This window comes from Acanthochromis polyacanthus, chromosome 3, assembly GCF_021347895.1.
Source record: "Acanthochromis polyacanthus isolate Apoly-LR-REF ecotype Palm Island chromosome 3, KAUST_Apoly_ChrSc, whole genome shotgun sequence".
Classification (NCBI taxonomy): domain Eukaryota; kingdom Metazoa; phylum Chordata; class Actinopteri; family Pomacentridae; genus Acanthochromis; species Acanthochromis polyacanthus.
The window spans coordinates 23670791-23691001 of NC_067115.1; the positions used below are offsets into that span (position 1 = coordinate 23670791).

General features: G+C 42.6%; 1 protein-coding gene across 1 annotated transcript; it reads right to left on the reverse strand.

The window, feature by feature from the left end:
• Window positions 1-56: 56 nt before the first annotated feature.
• polq (polymerase (DNA directed), theta) lies at window positions 57-20206 on the reverse strand. Its single transcript, XM_051945297.1, has 35 exons — window positions 19932-20206; window positions 19680-19788; window positions 19110-19599; window positions 18775-19007; window positions 17017-17193; window positions 16800-16930; window positions 16569-16725; window positions 16110-16221; window positions 15812-16013; window positions 15582-15723; window positions 15277-15423; window positions 14972-15184; window positions 14715-14857; window positions 14361-14550; window positions 13946-14088; window positions 13587-13780; window positions 13036-13160; window positions 12344-12587; window positions 9525-11142; window positions 7775-9437; window positions 7409-7543; window positions 7119-7321; window positions 5328-5535; window positions 5036-5229; window positions 4813-4941; window positions 4129-4303; window positions 3849-3972; window positions 3209-3309; window positions 3020-3102; window positions 2829-2930; window positions 2640-2751; window positions 1032-1156; window positions 771-906; window positions 565-671; window positions 57-390 (listed from the first exon to the last, which is right to left on the reverse strand). The coding sequence occupies exons 3-35, from the start codon at window positions 19370-19372 to the stop codon at window positions 277-279; spliced, it is 8145 nt and encodes a 2714-aa protein (XP_051801257.1). The 5' UTR covers window positions 19373-19599; window positions 19680-19788; window positions 19932-20206; the 3' UTR covers window positions 57-276.
• Between the last annotated feature and the right edge of the window lie 5 nt (window positions 20207-20211).

Genomic DNA, 20211 nt, shown 5'->3' on the forward strand with positions numbered 1-20211 from the left:
CCAACTGGTGCAGACAGTATTTTTTTCATATTATTACATCAGATATCACTGTCTTTTGGGAAAATACATCACTCATGAAACTATACCCTAGACAACAGCCATAAATACATTCAATATTTCATTTAGTTCTCATACCAAAATCATCGACTGGATTTAAGTTACATTTCATGACTGTGATTGAAAAGTGAGTTTGTGCAAATGACAGTATATACATATCTTAAAGAACACTGAGAAAAAAGTGTATTGTGTTTGATTTCAATATGAAATATTAAATTATTATATATCGAGGTCCTGCAGGTTCCCCCAACTCGGTCCCGCTTTCACTTTGGCTTTGAGCTTCACATATAGTTTAACTGCTGATTCCATCTCCCTCTTGACAATCTGTGCAACCTGACAGAAAGAAAAGTTGGAATGATCAAATCATTTTTCTCCAAAATGTGCTGAAAATACACTTCATGAAGTATGAATCTCCCCAGCATTTGAGGATATACTCTGTATCATTCAAGCAAACCTATTTACCAACCACCACTCATGAACTGACAACCCAAACAGTAAATCTCGTACCTGTATGAGGTCTTCTTCTGTGGTTTCGTAGATGAGTTCATCATGCAGCTGCAGGACCAAGTAGGCTCCTCTGAGCTGAGACATCACGGCTCTGCGGTTATTACGAGCTGAGATGATTACAGACACGATTAATGAATCTGTTCATACAGTGGTCACCTCTGTGTGTCTCATTCATATGGAATGGGGAAAGGTCATGTTCAGGTCACCTGGTTGTGTGTGCTGGTGAGACAGTGGAGCTGCAGGATATGTCTTTTGTAGCCGTTTCTGTATATTCGCAGTGGCGAGTTTAACAATGTCGGCTGCTGAACCCTGTACAGTTGTGTTCACTGCCTGTCGCTCTGCCTGAATGAGTTAAGGAGGAAGAGATGGACGCAGAGAGAGCATTAAACATGGACTAAAACAAAACTTCCATGACTTCTATGTAACTTGCACTTTCCAGATGAATTCCGATGTAGAAGCTTGCTTACGTGAGCTTTGATGTGCGCATTGGTGCTGGTGATCCCAGCCAGATATCTCCTGCGGCCCATCAGCGTCTGAACATAGCCATCCTTTACACAGTTCTTAACTGTCTGTTTAAGAAAAGTATTGATCCCTGAAACACAAGACAAGACATGGATGTAAATGTGTGTAAGTAACAAAAGTTCAAAAGTTTAGGGTCACCCAGGCAATGTCATGTTTTCCATGAAAACTCACACTTTTATTCATGTGCTAACATAACTACACAAGGGTTTTCTAATCATCAATTAGCCTTTCAACACCATTAGCTAACACAATGTAGCATTAGAACACAGGAGTGATGGTTGCTGGAAATGTTCCTCTGTACCCCTATGGAGATATTCCATTAAAAACCAAAAGTCATTTACTGTATTAATAATGTTTAGACTGTATTTCTGATTCATTTAATGTTATCTTCATTGAAAAAATGTTTTTCTTTCAAAATTAAGGACATTTCTAAGTGACCCCAAACTTTTGAACAGTAGTGTAGATGTGTTTTAACTTCCAGTTGATGCGAAGTTTAAAGTGCCTCTATTTTAATTTCTTCCTGTTCAAAGATTTGACTGATTTTGTATTTAGTTTGTCTGGGAAAAGTATCCGTCACCTTCCGACCTCAGAGACACCCAGCCTTTTATCATATTGGTTAAACTCAACCTGAACTACAGCCAGAATCATACGCAGGCCCACGACGGACTAAAAATCAGCCGTTTTCAGCTAGAGTAGTCATTTACCACATTAACAATGTTTAGACTGTATTTCTGATTAATTTAGTGTTATCTTCATTGAAAAAAAATGCTTTTCTGTAAAAATAAGGACATTTCTAAGTGACCCCAAACTTTTAACGGTAGTGTATATTTGTGTTTAGAATGGACCTTCTCGGTTTTACATGTCCACATGGGCAACAAAATAGAAAAGAATCTGACTCAAATACATTTCAAACAACTGCATATGTTTTTGTGATTATAGGGAAAACAACACACAAGTACACATATTATAAATACACAGTACTGTATATTCATACCTAGGCTCTGGTAGCAATGACTGGTATCAAACAGTGAGTCTATCCAAAACTAGCACGTAAGATCTCGAGCTCTTAAGCCTATTTCATGCACCACCAAGTAGTACACAAGTGTGTCCCGTGTTAAAATGACACACTTAGTCTGCACTTGATGCGAATTTTCCTTAACACTGCTTTTAATCTGCATTCAGGGCAAAGCGTATCCCACAGTGGTCACACCATGGTCTACTGCACCACATTCACCCAGCTGGTAGCTTCAGTTTGCCCTTAATGTGGTTTCAAGATCAATAATGTTACCGCATATTAAGAGGTGGACACGCATGATTTTGCTCTTCACAACACTGTTAAGATCAAAGTCCTTTTCTCAAATACTCTCAGAAATGTTACACACTGTAAACTTTTCATAGTATTTGTTAGTGACATGATGCTCTTAAACACTGATAAAACTTGCCGTCTTAAAAGACAAGAAATGAGGTGATTACTGTGACTACTTTCCAAAAGTAGGAACATGAGTTCTCACTAGTGCTGCAGGTGTGTGTGATGCATCAGACCCAGTGTATACCTTTGTATCTGGCTTTGAAACTCTCGATGTAGCAGGCCGCATCGTTCTCCTCCACTCCCATTTGCTCCCCCAATGACTTTGCTCCCATCCCGTAGATAATGCCATAGCAAATCTGCAAACACAGATACACGCTGGTGAGCTCACAGGTAAGAATCTACATCTGTGTTTTCTTTTTCTGCCTGGTTGTACCTGTTTTGCCTGTTGTCTCAGGCTGTCTTGCACAGAATCCGGGTCGACACTTTTCCACTCAGCAGCGATGCAGCGAAACACATCTGCTCCTCCATTCAGCACCTTGCACAGTGTCAGCCATTTCAGTTTTGTTTATTGATGGTTGATGCAATACGTTTTCTTGCTATTCACTTTATCTAAAAGCCACTGACCTGCAGGAGGCGCTGGTCCCTTGAGAGGTGAGCTAATACTCTCAGCTCCAGCTGGGAGTAATCAGCAGCCAGTATCATTCCACCTGCAGTTCAGTACAGACAGATACAGCTGAAAGAACAGTCGGAGGAAAAAAGCTGCAGACAGAAAAGGTAGTTAACCATACTGAACAACTGTTTCATCATAGTAACCTGAAAAAGGAATGAAAGCATGTCTCATGCTGACGGAGAAGGCAGGGCCTTGTTCTGCAGGTTTAGCTGTAACTGAGGGCGCCACAGAGCGTCTCTTCTTTCTGTAACAGCAAGAAAATCATTCTAGCAGCCCACCTCACTGTATAAATCCAAGTCACTTTTATTTATCTTAACTCTTCACAGGTTCAACTTCAAAGAAGCCTTGTAAAATTAAATGTGTCCCTACCTCAACATAGCAGGCATTACTTCCCTAATTCTTTTGAGTATACTTCATAAAATGTCACAAATCAATTGAAAGTGAAACAGCAAGATGAAGGATTATGCTCAATGTCCAAAAAAGTAAACAACAAAAAAAGGTAAATAAGGTGTATAGCATTAGCACACACTGGGTAAACAACATACAAACCAGATAATACTGCAGTAAATACATACTGTATGCACACACATTTCTAAAACTATTTGTATCAAAAATCAGGAGTTGCAAGTACAAAAACAAAGCTGGTGTGCTTTAATGAGCCAGAGTGCCAACTTAATTTACTTACTTAGTTCTTTAAAAAACCCACAGGAGCTAAAAATAAGGTTCCCCTGAAGACGTGTGAATCATGAGCAGTGAACTTTGACCCCAGAAGTCTTGACCTACCCTGCTTTGCTGCTCATGTGGCAGCCGTCTTGTGAAGTCGGGCTCTCACCCACCACTGTTGGCATGTAGATCTCAAAGTCTTTGGGGACATTCTGTATGTTGGGCTCAGTGAAGCTCACTCTACCTAAAAACACAATGAGCAGGGTCACTGTATGCTTTATAGCTACTTGAACTACAACTGCATTGTACAATAGTAAGCTTTAACCAGTGATACGTGGGTGTGTCTACATTACATTACTTACAATAAGTACTGGTCTTTGTGTATTGGTGTGTGTCTTACCTGTGGCTGTGTGTGTCTGGACGATGGGGTATATCCTGTCCATCTTCAGAGAGGGGTGATACTGCTTCTCCCTCTGCAGGGGGAACACCACTTTAGTCAAAGCGTTAGTGATCCTCCTCCACTCGAGGATCACACCTGGCAGCGGGTGCAGGGGTCGAAGCTTCTCCAGGACATCCTGATGAGGGAAATAAACATCTCAGATCTAAGAACTTAGTGTGTTTGTTTGGGGATTTTTGGGGTTTAACTTATGAGGTAGTCAAATGAGAATCAGCTGAGGCTACATTAATGTGCTGTTGTGCAGAAGAAGGCAGAAAGAACTTTATAACAGGCTGTGAACAAGACACAGTGTTAACGCCTTATTGTGACTGATTGTACTGAGGTTAACAACTGATGTCCACTTGTAGTGGTCTATCACTCAAAACGTCCCTCAGAAAACAGCCAACAACACTTCCCGTCTTCATGTTGCAATAAATATGAGTTCAATCACCGCATGAAGTTTTTAATTCTTCAGAATATTCCCATCTCCCAAACATACAAAGAAAATTTCTACAACACTGACCCCATCATTTTAATCCATCACAAAATTAACGTGCGTTTTTCTCAAAAAATAATAAATCATTATTTCTATGCTATACAAAAACAGTAACAGCTGGAATAAATTTGTATACTGCAAAATGGTTTCACCTTTGTCGTGCTGAACTGCTTTCCAAGTCGCACTCTGCCACCACCTCTCCGAGTGTAGCCCAGAGTCTTCTTACTTTTTGATGCACTCATGTCTCCATTTGGAGGCAGGTGGAGCTCCAGGAACAACACCTACAGCGTGCACGGGAGCACACATAAGTTTGGAAATCTTCATCTACCGTTGTACTTCACAGATTAAATTCAAAAACATAGCTGGGACAGAGACCTGAGCTACGTCATCGACGCTGGTGAGGGAGAAGCTGTGTCCAGCCAGACTGTAAGCTTCAGATTCCAGCGCTGACAGTTTGGCTTGCATCACGTGTTTTTGTCTTTCACATTCTTCAACACTGAAGCCAACCCCGTTCAATTCCAACAAGGCCAAACAAACCTGGGAAGGCATCTCTATGTTCCTGAATAAACCTGAAATATACAAACATATTAAAACAAAGTCTAAATACCTCATTTTCACCACAGGTCTTATGGACTGTGAGTATATATACACATATATATATATATACCTAGTGTGCCATCTTTCTCCAGCATGGCAGTGAGATGGTTCATGACAGCATATATGAGCACACTTGTGGACGCTGCTCTGACTCGAGGGCAGTAGGAATGCACATTCCCGAGCCCTTCCAGTAGAGATAATTCTTCAGGACAGTAGACGGTCACCATGTTGGGCAGAGTCCTCTCCTCACTGCCAGGGTCCAGCAGCCAGCATGCAACCTTTATGAGGCATTCAAACAGATCATGTTGCTGCATTGTGAAATCTAAACATAGCATTTTGTCAGTTTTTTTTTACACATTAAATATTGTTTATAAGGCCACAATGTGCAGAACGCGTACTTGATTACAGCTTCATTCAAATTATTCTGATAGTAAAAAGCTTTAGAAGAAATTTTTGACAATCCTGATTAACACTGAAGTAGAGCTGTTTGCAACTTCACATATTTTTCAGTTTGGGAATGTCAGAAATGGGCTGATTACAAAATCCTACTGACATATAAAGAAAGGAATGCATGTTTCTCTATTTACCAAAATCCGTCGTATGAAAACTTAAGCTATTTAAAGGGAAATAGTTTTTAAATTGGATTTTTAAAAATATTTGATCAATTAAACATCTGCTCTGAAACAGTGCCTATAGATAGAGGGAGTGTACATTTAAGGAACCACGAGGAAATTTAACTCTCTTTGTCATTTATTGAACAAAAATATCAATAAACGTAATAGCCTTTTATGTAAAAGGAAAAGAAATGTATATCGCTGTCCTCAAATCTCAGTCAGTCTAAACTTTGACTACATGATTCCATAAACCTTCATTTCCTCTTATGAAGCTGTTCGGTGGTGGATTTGCACTTTTGAACATTATCCTGTTGAACGGTCACTTTGGATTCAACTTCACTTTTCAGACAGCCTCATATTATCTTCAAGCACTCAGAATTCATACCTGAATCAACTACTGCAAGCTCTCCAGTCCTTAAGGCAGTGAAGCAACCACAAACATAGCATCAATGCTTTACAGGTGGTAGGAGGTTCTTCTGAAGCACTGTCTACTGTTACTGTGGCCAAACAACTTCATCTGTGATTCATCTCTCCATTAACAAACTGTGGTGTTAATCTAATGTTCCTTTTGAACAGCCCAGGTTTTTTCCTGGCATTTCTCCCATGCTGGTCAAATGTGTGTATTTTCTGTCTATTGCAGATGCAGCACTTTGACACCAACAGTTCCAAGAGTTACCTGCAGATCCTGTGATTCATTTTTGAGGCCTGACCTTGGGTTGAATTTGCTGTGGCAGGATGATCTGCACAAACTGACAGTCATTTGAAATCCTCATCATTGTTGATAATTTCCCTTGCAGTGGAAAGACTTATTTCAAAATCATTTGGAGGTGTTTTTAAACCTCTTGCAAGACTAGGTGTCTACCACCTTATTTCTGATGGCCTTGGAGAGCTTTGTTGTCCTTGATGACAACACACACTTCAAAACCAAAGGGACTACCAGACCAAAGGTGTCAAAGGTTAAATAAGATCGGTTCCATTTGTCACTCCCTAACGAGATTCTAAGCATTACCACCTAATGTGGGATCTCTTTCAAATTTTGTGGTTTTGAAGGTATGATAAATGATAAATGTACACTTAGTTTTCCCTGTTGGTAATCTGTTTAAACAATGACTACAATACGTCAGTTTTATGTTTGAGTATATCACGATTTCTGTATATATTGTTTCAGAACAGGAGGTTCAAATATGTCAAAAAAAGCTAACAATTTCAATATGTATAGGGTGCACATGTAATTTCAGTTTTCTAACCTTTGGGTCTTCACAGTCTCCCTCCAAGCTGATGCCACAGCTCAGAACTAGCGTCTTGTACACCTGGATGATGTCATATGTGATGACCACGTGCACTCCAGGACCAGCTGACCGTCTGATCAGACAGGACTTCACCTGCTGCAGACGCTCACTTACTGGCAAATCCTCATCCAGTGGGGGAGGAGCCAGACTGGAGCTCAGACCTGAGAGGTAACAGACATGCTGAACTGAGAAGAAACTTTCTAGGACTGAGTTTGTCCATCAAAAAGCATGCGTTTGTGTGTCAGTACCTCTGCTCTGCTCTTGCTGCAGGGATATATAGTATGCATCTCTTGCTCCCCAGCAGACAGACAGTCCAATTAACACAAGTCCTTCACTGTTTCTTACTGGGAAACCATTAGCTGTGTTCTGACGAGCTGCTGACACTGCACAGAAAAGATGCGTGAATGAGGGGGCATTCAGGACGCCCTACTTTGGCTGTCTGTGTTGTAGCTGACAAGGCAAAACACAGGTTGATTTAAAAAAAAAAAAAAAAAAAAAGCGTCTCTGCATAAATACAAGTCAGATGGAGTCAATTTAGTACCGAGTGCTTGGCAAATATTTCTATCGAATTTTACTGCAAGTCAATGTGACATTTGTTCAAGTGTTTCACTTACCGCTACTTCGTTTCCCTTCTATTTCCCCCTCAGGCTGCTGTCTATGTTCCCTCTTTTCACAGGCCAAAGCCAGAGAGTAGCGCTGCTTTGTTTTCCACTCTTTAATGAAAGTGTCAAACAGGCGCCTGTCACTTGCCACGTCTATGATGGAGAAGGTTCCAGAGCTGCTGGAACAGAACGATTCATCCTGGGAGAGCTGAAGAGTGAATCTCTCATGGATCTCAGGCGATTCTGTATCAGACAGAGGCTTTGGCTCGGGGGAGGATGGAGAAGCACCATCTCTGGTAGGGATGAGATTGTAGCTGGTGGGTAGCGGGCGTTTGGGCTTCGAACTTGAGGGAGGAACAGATTTCAGCTCAGTTTTAAGTAGCATCTGAAATTCTGGTTGATGTTTGGTGATTTTTGGTGATTGGTGGTGTTGATCTCGTGCAGATTTTGGCTGTTTATTGTTGGAAACACACACAACTGCTTCTGGGTGACATTTAGGACATTTTGGTGATATCCCTTGAAAAAGGCTTGAGGGAGTCGACTGGTTACGGGGCCGAGCAGTGAGAAGAGACCGGACGGATGAGGTGGTCAGTTTTACTCTCGGTGTGACAGGTGGTGTTTCCTGAGTCGGGGGAATGAGGTCACCGGCAGAGCCTGGTCTTTCCGTTACATTGTCATTGTCATGTTTTGAGGTTTGTCCCTTTTTAGTGTCATTCTCAGCAGAAACAGACTTTCCCCTTGTCCTGCCCACTTCTGTCAGGGTCTGAGGTATCACTGGAGCACATGTTGTGTTTGCAGTAGCAGCAGTGTGTGTCTGAGTGGCTGTGAGGCCTCCTGTTTTGTTCTGCTGGTCAGACATACTAGGCCAGCGGTCAAAGATCTCTTGTATACCAGGGCTGCAACAAAAAGGTGCATCTTGGACATGTGGGTTTTTGAAAACTGCATTATCTGACAAAAAAACATCCACTTCTTCTGCCTCGTCTTTCTCTTCATTTCTTCTCTTCCCTCCCTGTTCCTGAATTTTGTTCTTTTCATTAATCGGTTCCTGTCTTCCACCTAGTTTAATGTCTTCTGGTGCATTATTTTGCTGTTTGATTTCATTTCTGTGTCCCTGGATATTAATGGCTTGATCCCTGTCATGCTCGTTTTGAGCTGCAGTTGAATGTTGTGGTTGTATCCAACGGAGTTCAGACTGTGACTTTAACCGCTGCTCTTCACTCAGAACATTGTCAGTGTTTGGTGGCTGCTCTCGATGACAGCCGGCTTCTTGCACCTTTTCAGTTCTCTCTGTTTGTTTCAACAAAGTCTGCCTTTCCAGAAAGTGTTCACCGACCAACAGCGAGTCACCCCACTCTGACAGGTTAAAGGAGGACTCGCCCCATTGGATTGCTTCCTGCTTTTCTGCTTCCTGGTTGGCAAGAAGCTCGCTGCGTCGTCTCTCCTGGGTGGATGGGAGAGGACACTTGTCTCTGACCTCCTGGTTGACAGATTGGTCTTTGTCTGATTGGTCAGGGCTCAGAACTGCCAGGAGAGGACTGTCATACAGGCTGTCGAACAGGAAGCTGCTGCTTCTGTTGAAACTCTCAGAAGCAGCCTGATTAGCTTCAGGGCTCTGATCACCACATGTGCCTTCATCTTTATCCGTGTTATCACCGCCACCTGGACCAGGGGAAATCTGTGAAAGCAACACCACAGCTTTTGATTTATAAAGAGGCAAAGTATTTGATTGGACAGTGTTTTCTAGATGATCCCAGTCACTTACCTGGTGGCTGGTGTTAAGGATGCGCTCCATCTGGCTATCTGTGAGCGAAATATTGCACCTTGGAGATATTTTATCAGGGTCTTCAAGCTCATTTCTTCTCTCATCTGTGTTCTCAGCCAGTTCTACAGCTGCCTCTACCATTTCCTCCTCTCTTTTCTTTTGTGTTGCTACCAGCTGATCCATACCTCCATCACTCTCATCTCTGTGTTGGTGTGTGTGTTGAACAATGATTCTTTCTGTCTGAGTGTCCAATTCAAAGCTGTCACCAAAACTCTCCTCTCCCATTTTAACATCTCCTTCAGCCTCTTCATTTGTCTTATCTCCTGTATAGAGTTCAGGAGATGAAAACTTATCTGCCTCGTCACCATCCAGTCTTCTTCGCTTGGCCTCAGGAGAGACAGAAGGGGGAAAGTCTAACATATCTGTGTTTGTAGGTGCAGAAACACCAGGAAGCGTTTCTTGCATTGAGTCAGGAGCAGGAATAGCTGTAGTCACTTGATCTGGAGGCACTAATTGTTGGACTGAAGAAACTACTGTGGGTTTTGAGTGTGATGTCTGTGCAGCCTCAAAATTTTCTTTTAGGCATTTGTCAGTTTGTATGGACTGGAGGACCTTGCTCAAGGCTCTTGAGTGCTTCAGTATACCTGACTGAACAGGTGAGGCAGGAAGTCGTGTGGTGCAGTCTCCTTTTGCTGTCCTTGTGGAAACACTTTGCCGTTGCTCTTGTCGGGATATTGGGGCCCTAAAGCGTGGGAGCAGCACTGGAGAATGTGAGGGCTCTGGCTGTGGCAGCAGCTGAGGCAGTGGGGTGGATATGATCTCAGACAACTCCTGTGTCAAACTCCTTTCAGGAACAAGACAACTGGCTTGATGATTCTCTGGTCTGATTGAGACAGCCCCTTTACTTGTCTCTCCTTCTTTTGGCTTTGTTTTTTTGCTTTCTTCTCCTTCTTGCTCTGAACCCCTGTTCTCCGGTGTTCTTTTCCTCGTTTCTTCTGGATTTTCTGTGATATTTGTCTTTAATTTATTTAACTCTGCTTTTACTGTTTCTTCACCTCTTTTCACTGGAACTTCACCGGCTGTTTGTCTGATTTCTGGTTTGGCCCTTTGTTCCTCTGTGGGATCCTCCAATATTCTCTTTAATTCCTTCACTTCAGGTTCACAGTTCCGCTGCTCCCTTGCGACTTCTCCGTCTTGTCTGCCTTTCTTTTTCTCTACTGTCCTTTCAACTATCCTTTTCTTGGTTTCAAAACTTTCCTTCCTCTCCTCTCTGTGTTTGTCAGGAGCTCTATTCTTGATCTGCTTTCCATTTTGATCCTCTTCAGTGTTGTCTGTCTGGGCTTCATGTGAGCTGAGATGTGAGTCTGACGATGTGTCTGAGTCCCTGCTGTGAGGGTCATTAAGGCTGTTTACAGCAGGAGCACCGGAGAGAAGCGCTGTCGGGTCCCACTGAACTCCTAACTGGGCCAGGTCCTCTTGAAGTAGGAGCCTTGCCTCAGACAGTATCTCAACCGCTGCTTCTTGTTCTGTCAGAGCTCGTCCTCCAGTGACCCAGACGCAGCGGAGGCTTCGTCTCTCTGCTGCCTCCATCTCACTCTCATCCACCGCACGCTTTGAGCTGATCAGGGCAAACAGTACAACACTGGCTTTATATCTGGAGTGAAGTTTTATAAGTAGAAGTGCAGTACTGGTGATACAGTTATACCCTCTATATACCAGATTAGGGCTAAAGAGGGGTTGACATGACTGAGCCTGCTTCTATCTGCTTCATCTTTTCAAAATAAAACAAGTTAATGCATGTTTATAGTAGCAGCGGCTGCACGCTCCATAACACAAATGTATTTAAATGGAAAGCTTGATTCTAAGTCTGCTACTATTCACTGACTTCAGATTGAGTTTTGAACTGTTAATTCTTTTCACTCAAGATAGGTTTGATGGTTAACCACATACACCGTTACACAGCCTGACAGGTTGTGGTTTATACATGGGGGGTTACTTTAAATATTTTTGGTCTGGCAAAGATGTGGCTGGGAACAAAGTTGTCAATGTAAACAAATTTGTGGTTTCCAATCAGTGTGTACCTTTTACTCTTTTCATTAATGCTAATTTCTAAGTCTTGAAGTGTGATGTGCATATAATTCTGCAAACATGAGTAAATCAGGATTCATCAGTTGCATCATCTTAAAAAGTTAGGGTCCGTTAAGTTGATTCGTTTTGCATTACTGCTTTTCTGTCCCTTACATTCTGTAGCGCGTACAAATAAAGTGTTGTTACTTAGGGTTTAAGTTAATGTTATTTTTTAAAAAGTCTTGTTGCCTTATTTAGTTTTGCTACCTTTCAATAGATTCTATTTATAGCTCTAAAATTAAAAAAAATCAAACCAAACGTTTTCACTTCTTGATCACATTTTGGAATAATTAGGTTTGCAAGAAAAGCCGATCCTACCTCTTTTCGGTACGACAGCTTTTCTTTTTTCTTACAGTTCAACTTAATAAATCGAGCTGTTATTCTCTGAAGTGCTGACATTAATTAAAATGACCTGAGCTGTGGACACAGTGACAGATAATGTGCTGTATTTGCGTTATTTATTGGAAGAATCCAAACTGCAACAATTCGCTCTTTAATCCTAAAATCACTGAGAGATTCAGCATATTCACTGTTCAAAATAATAATGACATAAATTTCAGCATCTGCACTGACAGCACAGCTAAACTGTGTGCTATGTTGTGAGCCCATGTGTTCTCTTAGGACAAACATACTTGTCTCCCAAAGACAAATGCATATCTTAACGGAAGACACACACACAAATACACACCTACCTCTTAAAAGGTACAGCATTCCTCAAGGCTTTCTCCACGTCAGCTACAGCAGCCCTGGCTAGTTCTGCAACAGTACAGAGGCCTTGGGCATACAGCGCTCTGGCTCGTGTTGCATTCAGAAGGGAGACCCTGACCAGGTCGACCAGCTCCCTCTGGACTCCAAAGCTCAGCCTGGTCTGGTACTGAGACAGCAGCAGCTCCATGTTGTGCCATCCCAGACGCTTGCAGAACACAGTTACCATACCTAAATGGAGGGCATAGAGGAATTTCTTCTAGCTGCACCACCGAGTATGGGATTTTGAGTCACTGAAATGCATTACTTTTCATTCTGTATCTCATGGAGCAACACTGGGACTTCATGAACCATCTCACAGTAACTTGATGCAAGACGCGTGAGCACTTGTGAATGATGCATACGTGATTGTAAATAAAACATGAGAAAATATCAGCTAATGGATTTAACTCTCCCCTCCATATCGATGACCCAAAAGTGCTCCTGCTTTTTGTATTGAGCTATTATGCTTGTTACTGCTTTCCCTGTTTAACACAAAGTCTTGGTCAGAATTCAAAGGCAGTATATAATGCAGAGTAACATGCTGTGTTGTAACGTATTGTGCTGCAAACCTCATGGATGTCGCATACTATGCACTGAAGTTCACGGACGCAACTTTCAAACACTCCTAAGAATGTACCTGCATATGTGGAAGCAGATTGCTGGAGAGACTGTAATTGTCCACGATTGCAGTTGTATTTGGATGCAACTGTTCCCAGTGGGACCTCATTCACCAGATCCTGAAGTACAAGAGTGGTGAAAAACCTGAGGAGAGATGAAAAAGAGGATGTGAACGACAAAGGGTCCCGTCTAATTAAAGAAATTAAACTTTCCGGAGGTAAATCCTTCAGTGAGATTGTTTTTTGTGTCGGCTTCTGTCCAAGAGCCACGGTGTTGGAAATCACTGTGCTGACAATGAACACGTGACTAATACAACATAATCCAGAACTACAACACACTACAAGGGCTATTTGCTGTTTAATGTATCAGTTAAGTCAACTACAATATGACAGGATGTTGTCTAAAACACACTGTTATGAGCTTCACAAGGGGAAATGCTTTGTTGCATGCATTTTGGCTTGCTACTGCTGTCAGTCATTTTTTTATAAAGTTGAACCACAGAAATCAGAAAGACTGTCTGCTGATGGACATACATATAGCTGATGTAATCAAAATAAATAAGTGCATTACCTTTTATGAATAGCCATCTGTCTGTGCTGCTTTTCTGTCTTGGCAACAAGTTTGCCGCTGACAGATCGTGCGAGAAAGCCTTCCTGGACGCCGACCAGCTCTGCCACTCTCTTCATCGATGACGACAGCTGCTCCCACAAACAGAAAAACTGATACCAATCTATGGTAGTCCACTCTGCGTACAGCGGCGTGATCTGAGAAGAATGCAGACGCTGAATTTAAAATATTGTGCTTTGGAGAACTGATGGTATGGACGTTTTTTCTTGGTTTAAAGCATAAATAGGATTTATGAGCGACTAGGCTTCTATTAGTAAGATGAAGCAGAATTCTTTCAGTGAGTTATAATATAATATGCGTACCAAATACAGAATGTGCAAATCATTTTCTAGTACAAAGCCCTTCATGGCCCGCTGGAGATCTGCAAATATTCCCAGAGCCTCTGGAGGAGAGAGGGAGGAGGACAGGGTGGCAGCACCGAGCTGGGTTGGACAGTAGCGCTCATCTGGATATGCAGAAACATCAGAGCAACAATGTCATTGAAAATGTGAGGAAAAACTCATATTTATTCTCAAATTATACAAAAGCTACATGTAAAGAAAGACAATGAATGAACTGTGGAGAGCTTAACAGTGAGAGCATTTTTTTTAGCAAAATCCCAGTAGTTACCAGAAGGTCATCACATTACTGGAGGTCTATTCATCATGCAGCAGTGATATCGAGTAAAGGATGAATGTGACAGATAATTAGATAGCACTGAGACAGTTGTTGCATTACCATGTCCCTCTTTCTGGATACTAATGAATTCATTCTCCATCAGCCATTCAACACAGGCCTCAATAGCTCCTTTGTTGGCCTCTTTATTTGATCCTTCTTTGCTTTCACATGTCATGCTGGCAGCCAGAAGTGAGCACGAAGCATACAGTCTCACATCCTGTGGAGTGCTGGCTACGCCTCCAACAATTATCTGTCAGTCAGAATGATGTGAAGAAGAGACAGAAAACACACATCTTCATGTAGCGGATTATTTTGTCACTGTGAGTGCAGCTAAAATGATGTGGTAACTATTATATGAACTATTAACAGCAGAAGTAATTTTCTTTGTTGCAGTTTATTTAGGTATTGCTATACCTCCAGGATGGCTCGCAGCATGCTAGTGGTGACACCTTCTCCTTCTCTTCTCATAAGGCAGCTGCTGATTGGCTGAAGAGCACCTTTAAGGAGGCTAACACCTTTCTGACGTTCCGCCTGCTTACACACCAGCACACTTTCACCTAGAGGCCAAGATTAGAATGATGTGATTCATAAGAAAAGATTTGGTTTTCATTTTCTTTCCAAGCAAACAAACCTAAGCCACCCAATTAACAATGAAGACTTTTGTCTCCTACCTGTAGTGTCCACTCCTTTTCTCCCTGCTCGTCCAGCCATCTGTTTGTAGGTGAGCGGGTCCAACAAGTGTCCATTAAAAGTCGGTGTTCTAATGATAACTCTGCGAGCTGGCAGATTAACCCCAGAGGAAAGGGTGGAGGTGGCAGTCAGGACTCTGACCGTGCCCTGACGGAAAGCTCCCTCCAACACATCACGCTCATCAAATGTCAAACCTGCAGCATCACGTGAAGTGCAAAGATCTTATTTACATACTCAGGAAAAAAGAGGTTTTTTGTGATTAAAAGGACTATGTGAATGTGATTACCAGCATGGTGGAAGGCCACCCCCCACGGCACAGTGCGCTGCAGGATGGGGTCTAAGCCGGCCGGAGTGCGTCTCAGCTGGGCTGTTACATCCACTAGTCCCTCCTGATCCAGACGCACCGGCTGAGGCTCAGTTTCGCCTGAACAATCTAAAAAAAAACCAACAAATTCTAGACACAGTAACAACCTAAAGCAAAAAACATCATCTGAAACATGCATAATAGAACGCAATGCAACACAAATTATACTTTAAATAAGCTACAGCTTTACTTCCCCTCAGCATGAAGTGTATTTAAATTCCACTTACCAGTATGTCTGAGGTTGTAGAACTCTCTAGCGATGGTGTCTGCCAGTTTCTCGCACCAGTTTTTCGAGGGGCAGAACAGCAGCACAGAGCGGCCCTCTCTCACCGTCTCATAACACAAGCTCACTATGTGGTCATCATCCGCCTTCAAGCAGTAAAGAGCACACCATCAGATGACTGTGCATGAGAAAAAAAGGCGTCCACCTGGATTATTTCTGGACTACTCAAATTACCTTAACATGGAGAGCTGGGGTGAACTGTCGGACAACAGCGAGGCTCTTGTCGTAGATGTTGCAGCCCACCTTGAGATGCTCCTGCAGGGGAACAGGTCTGTAGTCTGTCTGGTAAAGCTCTGCCGCTAACCAGCTAGCCAGGAGAGAGAGGTTTGGCAAAGTGGCGCTCATACCTACTATCTGTACACCGTCAGAGAGAGACCTGCAGAAAGACAGCTAATTGTTGCGCACGGAAGAGGAATGTGTGTTTTAAATACTGTCATTTATGGAAAAAATAGACACACTAATGGACACAGACCCTGTGGTGTTCTGCCTCTGTGCGATGTAGCGGATTTTGGTTAGGAGCAATTCAAGCAGGTATCCTCTTCCAGAATCTCCAACCATATGCAACTCATCCACTACCACCATACCTGGCAGCACAAAAATGACACATTCAAGCTGCTTCTCAATGATCTATGCGCATGAATACACACAATTAGTGCTGCAACTATATTCTATTGGAGTTTAATCCAGTGTTTGGTTTGATTTTTCAATTAGGCCTTTAGTCTATAAAATAGCAGAAACTAGTGAAAAATGCAAGCTTGAGGTCAAATCTTCATACTACTTGTTTCCTCCAAGTCAAAACCAAGAAATGTTTGATTTACAGCGATATAAAATAGAGAAAAACTAAATTTTCACACTTCAGAAACTAAAATGTGCTAATATTTTCTGTCGTTTCACCAACAAATAAATTCAGCTCTAATGACAGATGTCTTACCTAGAAGATCCATACTATCCTCTTCAATGAGTCTGTTAATGAGAGAATTGGCTTTTTCTATTGTGCAAACAGCCACATCCAGTGCTGTGAAGCCTCCAGCAGCAGATCTGCTGCCCATGTATCCCTCCACACGAACCCCTGCCTCTTCAAACACACTCTGTATGGCAAGAGATACAGTTAAATTGAGATGCGTACGCAAAAACAAAACTTTTCTGTCCACCTCTCTCTCACCTGAAGGTAGTGCATCTTCTCTTTGGCCACAGAGACAAATGGCAGAATAAAAAGAGCTTTTCTTTTGGTCTCCAGCACCCGCTTCAACATAAGCAGCTCTGACACCAGAGTTTTCCCAGCGCTGGTGGGTGCTGAAAATGCAGTAATAAATGCTGAAAATGAGCCAACGGTGACCGGCTTTGCAAATTATGTTGTAGAGAGAATCTCAGTTTCTTACCAGAGTATACCAGGTTACCTCCCTGCAGCACCTGGCCAACAGTGAGGCACTGAGCCTGCCACTCAAACATCTGAGTCACTCCGTGTTTCTGGTAGCGCTCCAGGACAGGTTTTGGTAATCCCCAGCTGGATAACAGCAGCTTCTCAGCTTGTCCCGCAGGCGCACACAAGGCAATGCCTACAGTAGAGCAAAATGTAATCCTTTTACACATGGTATTAAATCACACTATTGACAGAAGTCTTAAACACAAGGGAGAAAGTAGACTTTATATGGGAAAGACAAATCTAATTCCAGAGACACAATGTAACGTGAGATATAAACGCAATTCAGTGCAATTATTATTTGATCTTCTGTTTTATTTTCATCGTTGCATCTGCGTGTTTTTATTCTACCTTATGTATTTTTTATATATCCTGTCCTAAAGCCTTTTTTCAGGGATTCAAGGTTCTTCATTGTCATGCCAGCATCCATATTTACATCAGGTGGCACAAAATTTGTTCTCAAGTCGCAGGTGTAAGCCAAAGAAATAAATAAAGAACAAGAAAAGCACTCAGAAAGCGCAGTATTATTATCATAACATATATTATTATTATTATTATAACATTATGACTGGTTTGGTTTTTGGTTTTGGTTTTTGGTTAGCACTTTCGCCTTGCAGCAAGAAGATCCCTGTGCATGTCTGGGTTTTCTCTGGGCACTCTGGCTTCCTCCCACAGTCCAAAAATATGTTGAGGTTAATTGATGGCTCTAAATTGCCCGTAGATGTGAATGTGAGTGTGATTGTCTGTCTGTATATGTAGCCCTGCGACAGACTGGCGACCTGCCAAGGGTGTCCCCTGCCTTCGCCCGAGTCAGCTGGGATAGGCTCCAGCACCCCCCGTGACCCTAGTGAGGATAAAGCGGTGTATAGAGAATGGATGGATGGATGGATGGTTTGGTTTATATTTACTCTGCTCCAGCAGACAGCAGCTGACTGCATACTACCTGCTCGGACACAGTTAGAAAGTAGCCGGTGGGGGATTTAGCAGCTAAAAAGCCAGCAAAGAGGTGGAGGAGACCAAAAATAGAGCAAAAAGAAAGTGAAAATGATAGATAGGAACACTAACTAGAAAAGCCCTCAGAGAACGCAGTACTCCACCGAGGCTGCTCAGTCTTTGTATCATTTCCCACATTTGATACACATTTGCTTGCTGAGGGCAGCATGGCTCAATGGGTAGAGTGGCCATCTTGCAACTGGAGGGTCGCCAGTTCAATCCCTGGCCTGGAGAGCTCATGTCAAGGTGTCCCTGAGCAAGATGCTGAACCCGTTACTGCTCCTGATGAGCTGTGGTTAGTGCCTTGCATGGCAGCTTCCCCCATCCATCAGTATGTGATAGCAATTTTGTTGTACTCTGTATAATGACAGTAAAGACTTTCTTCTTCTGGACTCATTTAATTGATTTTTTGTTAGTTTGGGGTTTTTTTTGTAAACAGCGGTGACAAGAGCTTGAAAGTGGGTCCCCCTTGATTGCATGGACTTAAATCGATGTTGTGAAGAGGGTCTGCATATCAAACCTGACATCAAGACCTTTACAAATTCTGTACTTTGCTTACAAGTTACAAACAAGAAAAAAATCACTCATGTGTGAATTGAGTTGAATTTCTGGGTAGAATTAACCCCCTTGTGGTTAATCTAGCCTGCCATGATGGTGAAGAGGAAAATAAGAACAATTGCACAAATGTCATCATTGGAGAAGTTTTTGGGCTAAAATATTTCACCTGGCTGAGGTAGCGTGTCGCTAAGAGTGCTGAGCTCGAGGCCACTGGGGACTGTGAGCACAGAAGCAGACTGATTCTGCTGGAGTTTGGCCTTCTTCATAGCTGCTGCCAGACGAGTGGGGCTAAACAGGATGTAGTCCCTGGACACATCCAGAGGTGGGTCAGCATTACTACGTGACACATTTTTGTCTTTGCTGGGAGGAGAGTGCTTCCTTCTAAGTATAAGCTCCTGCCTACAAAAAGGAAAGCAGAGCGTAAGAAGGAGAATGTTCACAGGAAAGTGCATAAACAGATGACTGAAATGAAACTGGTCAGTAATTTAAATTTAGACTTACTTGCTGGAAGTGCTTGCTTGCTGACTGTCTTGTATTTTTTGACAAGATAGATTGTTGATACAAGCAGAAGCAGGCTTTGAGTGGTTGTTTTCTGGACTTTTCTGAGCATGATCCACTTCCTCAGAGTCCGCACTGAAGAGAAGCTTCTGAGCGAGGTCTTTGCAGTCAGCTCTCCATCCCGGTCTCTTACGATTCCCACCCTGTTCACAGACTCCCACCTGAGGGCTGGAGGCTCCCTGGGGTCCTCGGTCTGCCACGTGCATGATCTTCACAGCGTCACTCTTTTTTTATTGTGTCCCATCAATGCAGGGGGCCGTGAATTGGTAGGAGCAGCTGATGATGCTGGCTCCTCCTGAGCAGCTCTGTTTACCGCTATGGAACCAGCGTTGGTAATTACGGGCTTTACAGGGTCGACAGCATCCAGCACCTGCAGCATCTCCTCATCAAGAGCTAAAGTGGATTCCCCCAGCAGAGACACAGCTCCTCCACCCTTAGACAGAAAATCACACATGTAATTTGTCCTCTCTAGATACAGAAAAGGGAAAAAAACTCTCAAACTGTCACACTCACCACGCGACTGTCTTTGCTAAACTTCTGTGATTTGTTTGTTTTGTCTGACAGGCAGCTGGCTTTCTGCAACAGCCTGTGTCCATCTGGTGGCACCTCGTTGGCTCGGAAACTGTGCTCAGGAATAAGTAAGTTTATTACTGACGATCACTTTCAGAAATGTTAGAAATGTCTCCAAGCAACAAGAAGAATCTGGTCCTAATTGATCTAAATCTGTTAGCAACATAAATAACGTTAAAATGTTCGCAAGCTCACCTTATTTTCTTTTTGATCTGATGCTGTCCCATGTAGCTTTTCTTCTTTTGAGGACTCATACTGAAGAAGTTGTACAGATCTCAAAAAACTTCCGAGTAAGTGAATATTGATTAACATGACATAAAGCTAATCGTTGGTACAAGCTAATAAACGGTCTTTATGCATGTTTGTCTAGACGAGCGAAAACAGGCGACAGCGTCTAAATCGGTTGTTTTTAGTTGCTAAATCCAACATTTTTTGTTATGACTAAACAAATCAAAAACGCCGCCGGAGCACCAGC

Bases quoted from the DNA above. Each gene is read 5' to 3' on its own strand.
- polq (XM_051945297.1), bottom strand. From the start codon at position 19,372: ATGCACGTGGCAGACCGAGGACCCCAGGGAGCCTCCAGCCCTCAGGTG. The intron at 15,185-15,276 runs GTAATCACATTC...GTGATGCTGCAG, and splicing joins GGTGGCCTTCCACCATGCTG to GTTTGACATTTGATGAGCGT. The intron at 5,536-7,118 runs GTTAGAAAACTG...TGCCTCATAAAG, and splicing joins GAGACTGTGAAGACCCAAAG to GTTGCATGCTGGCTGCTGGA.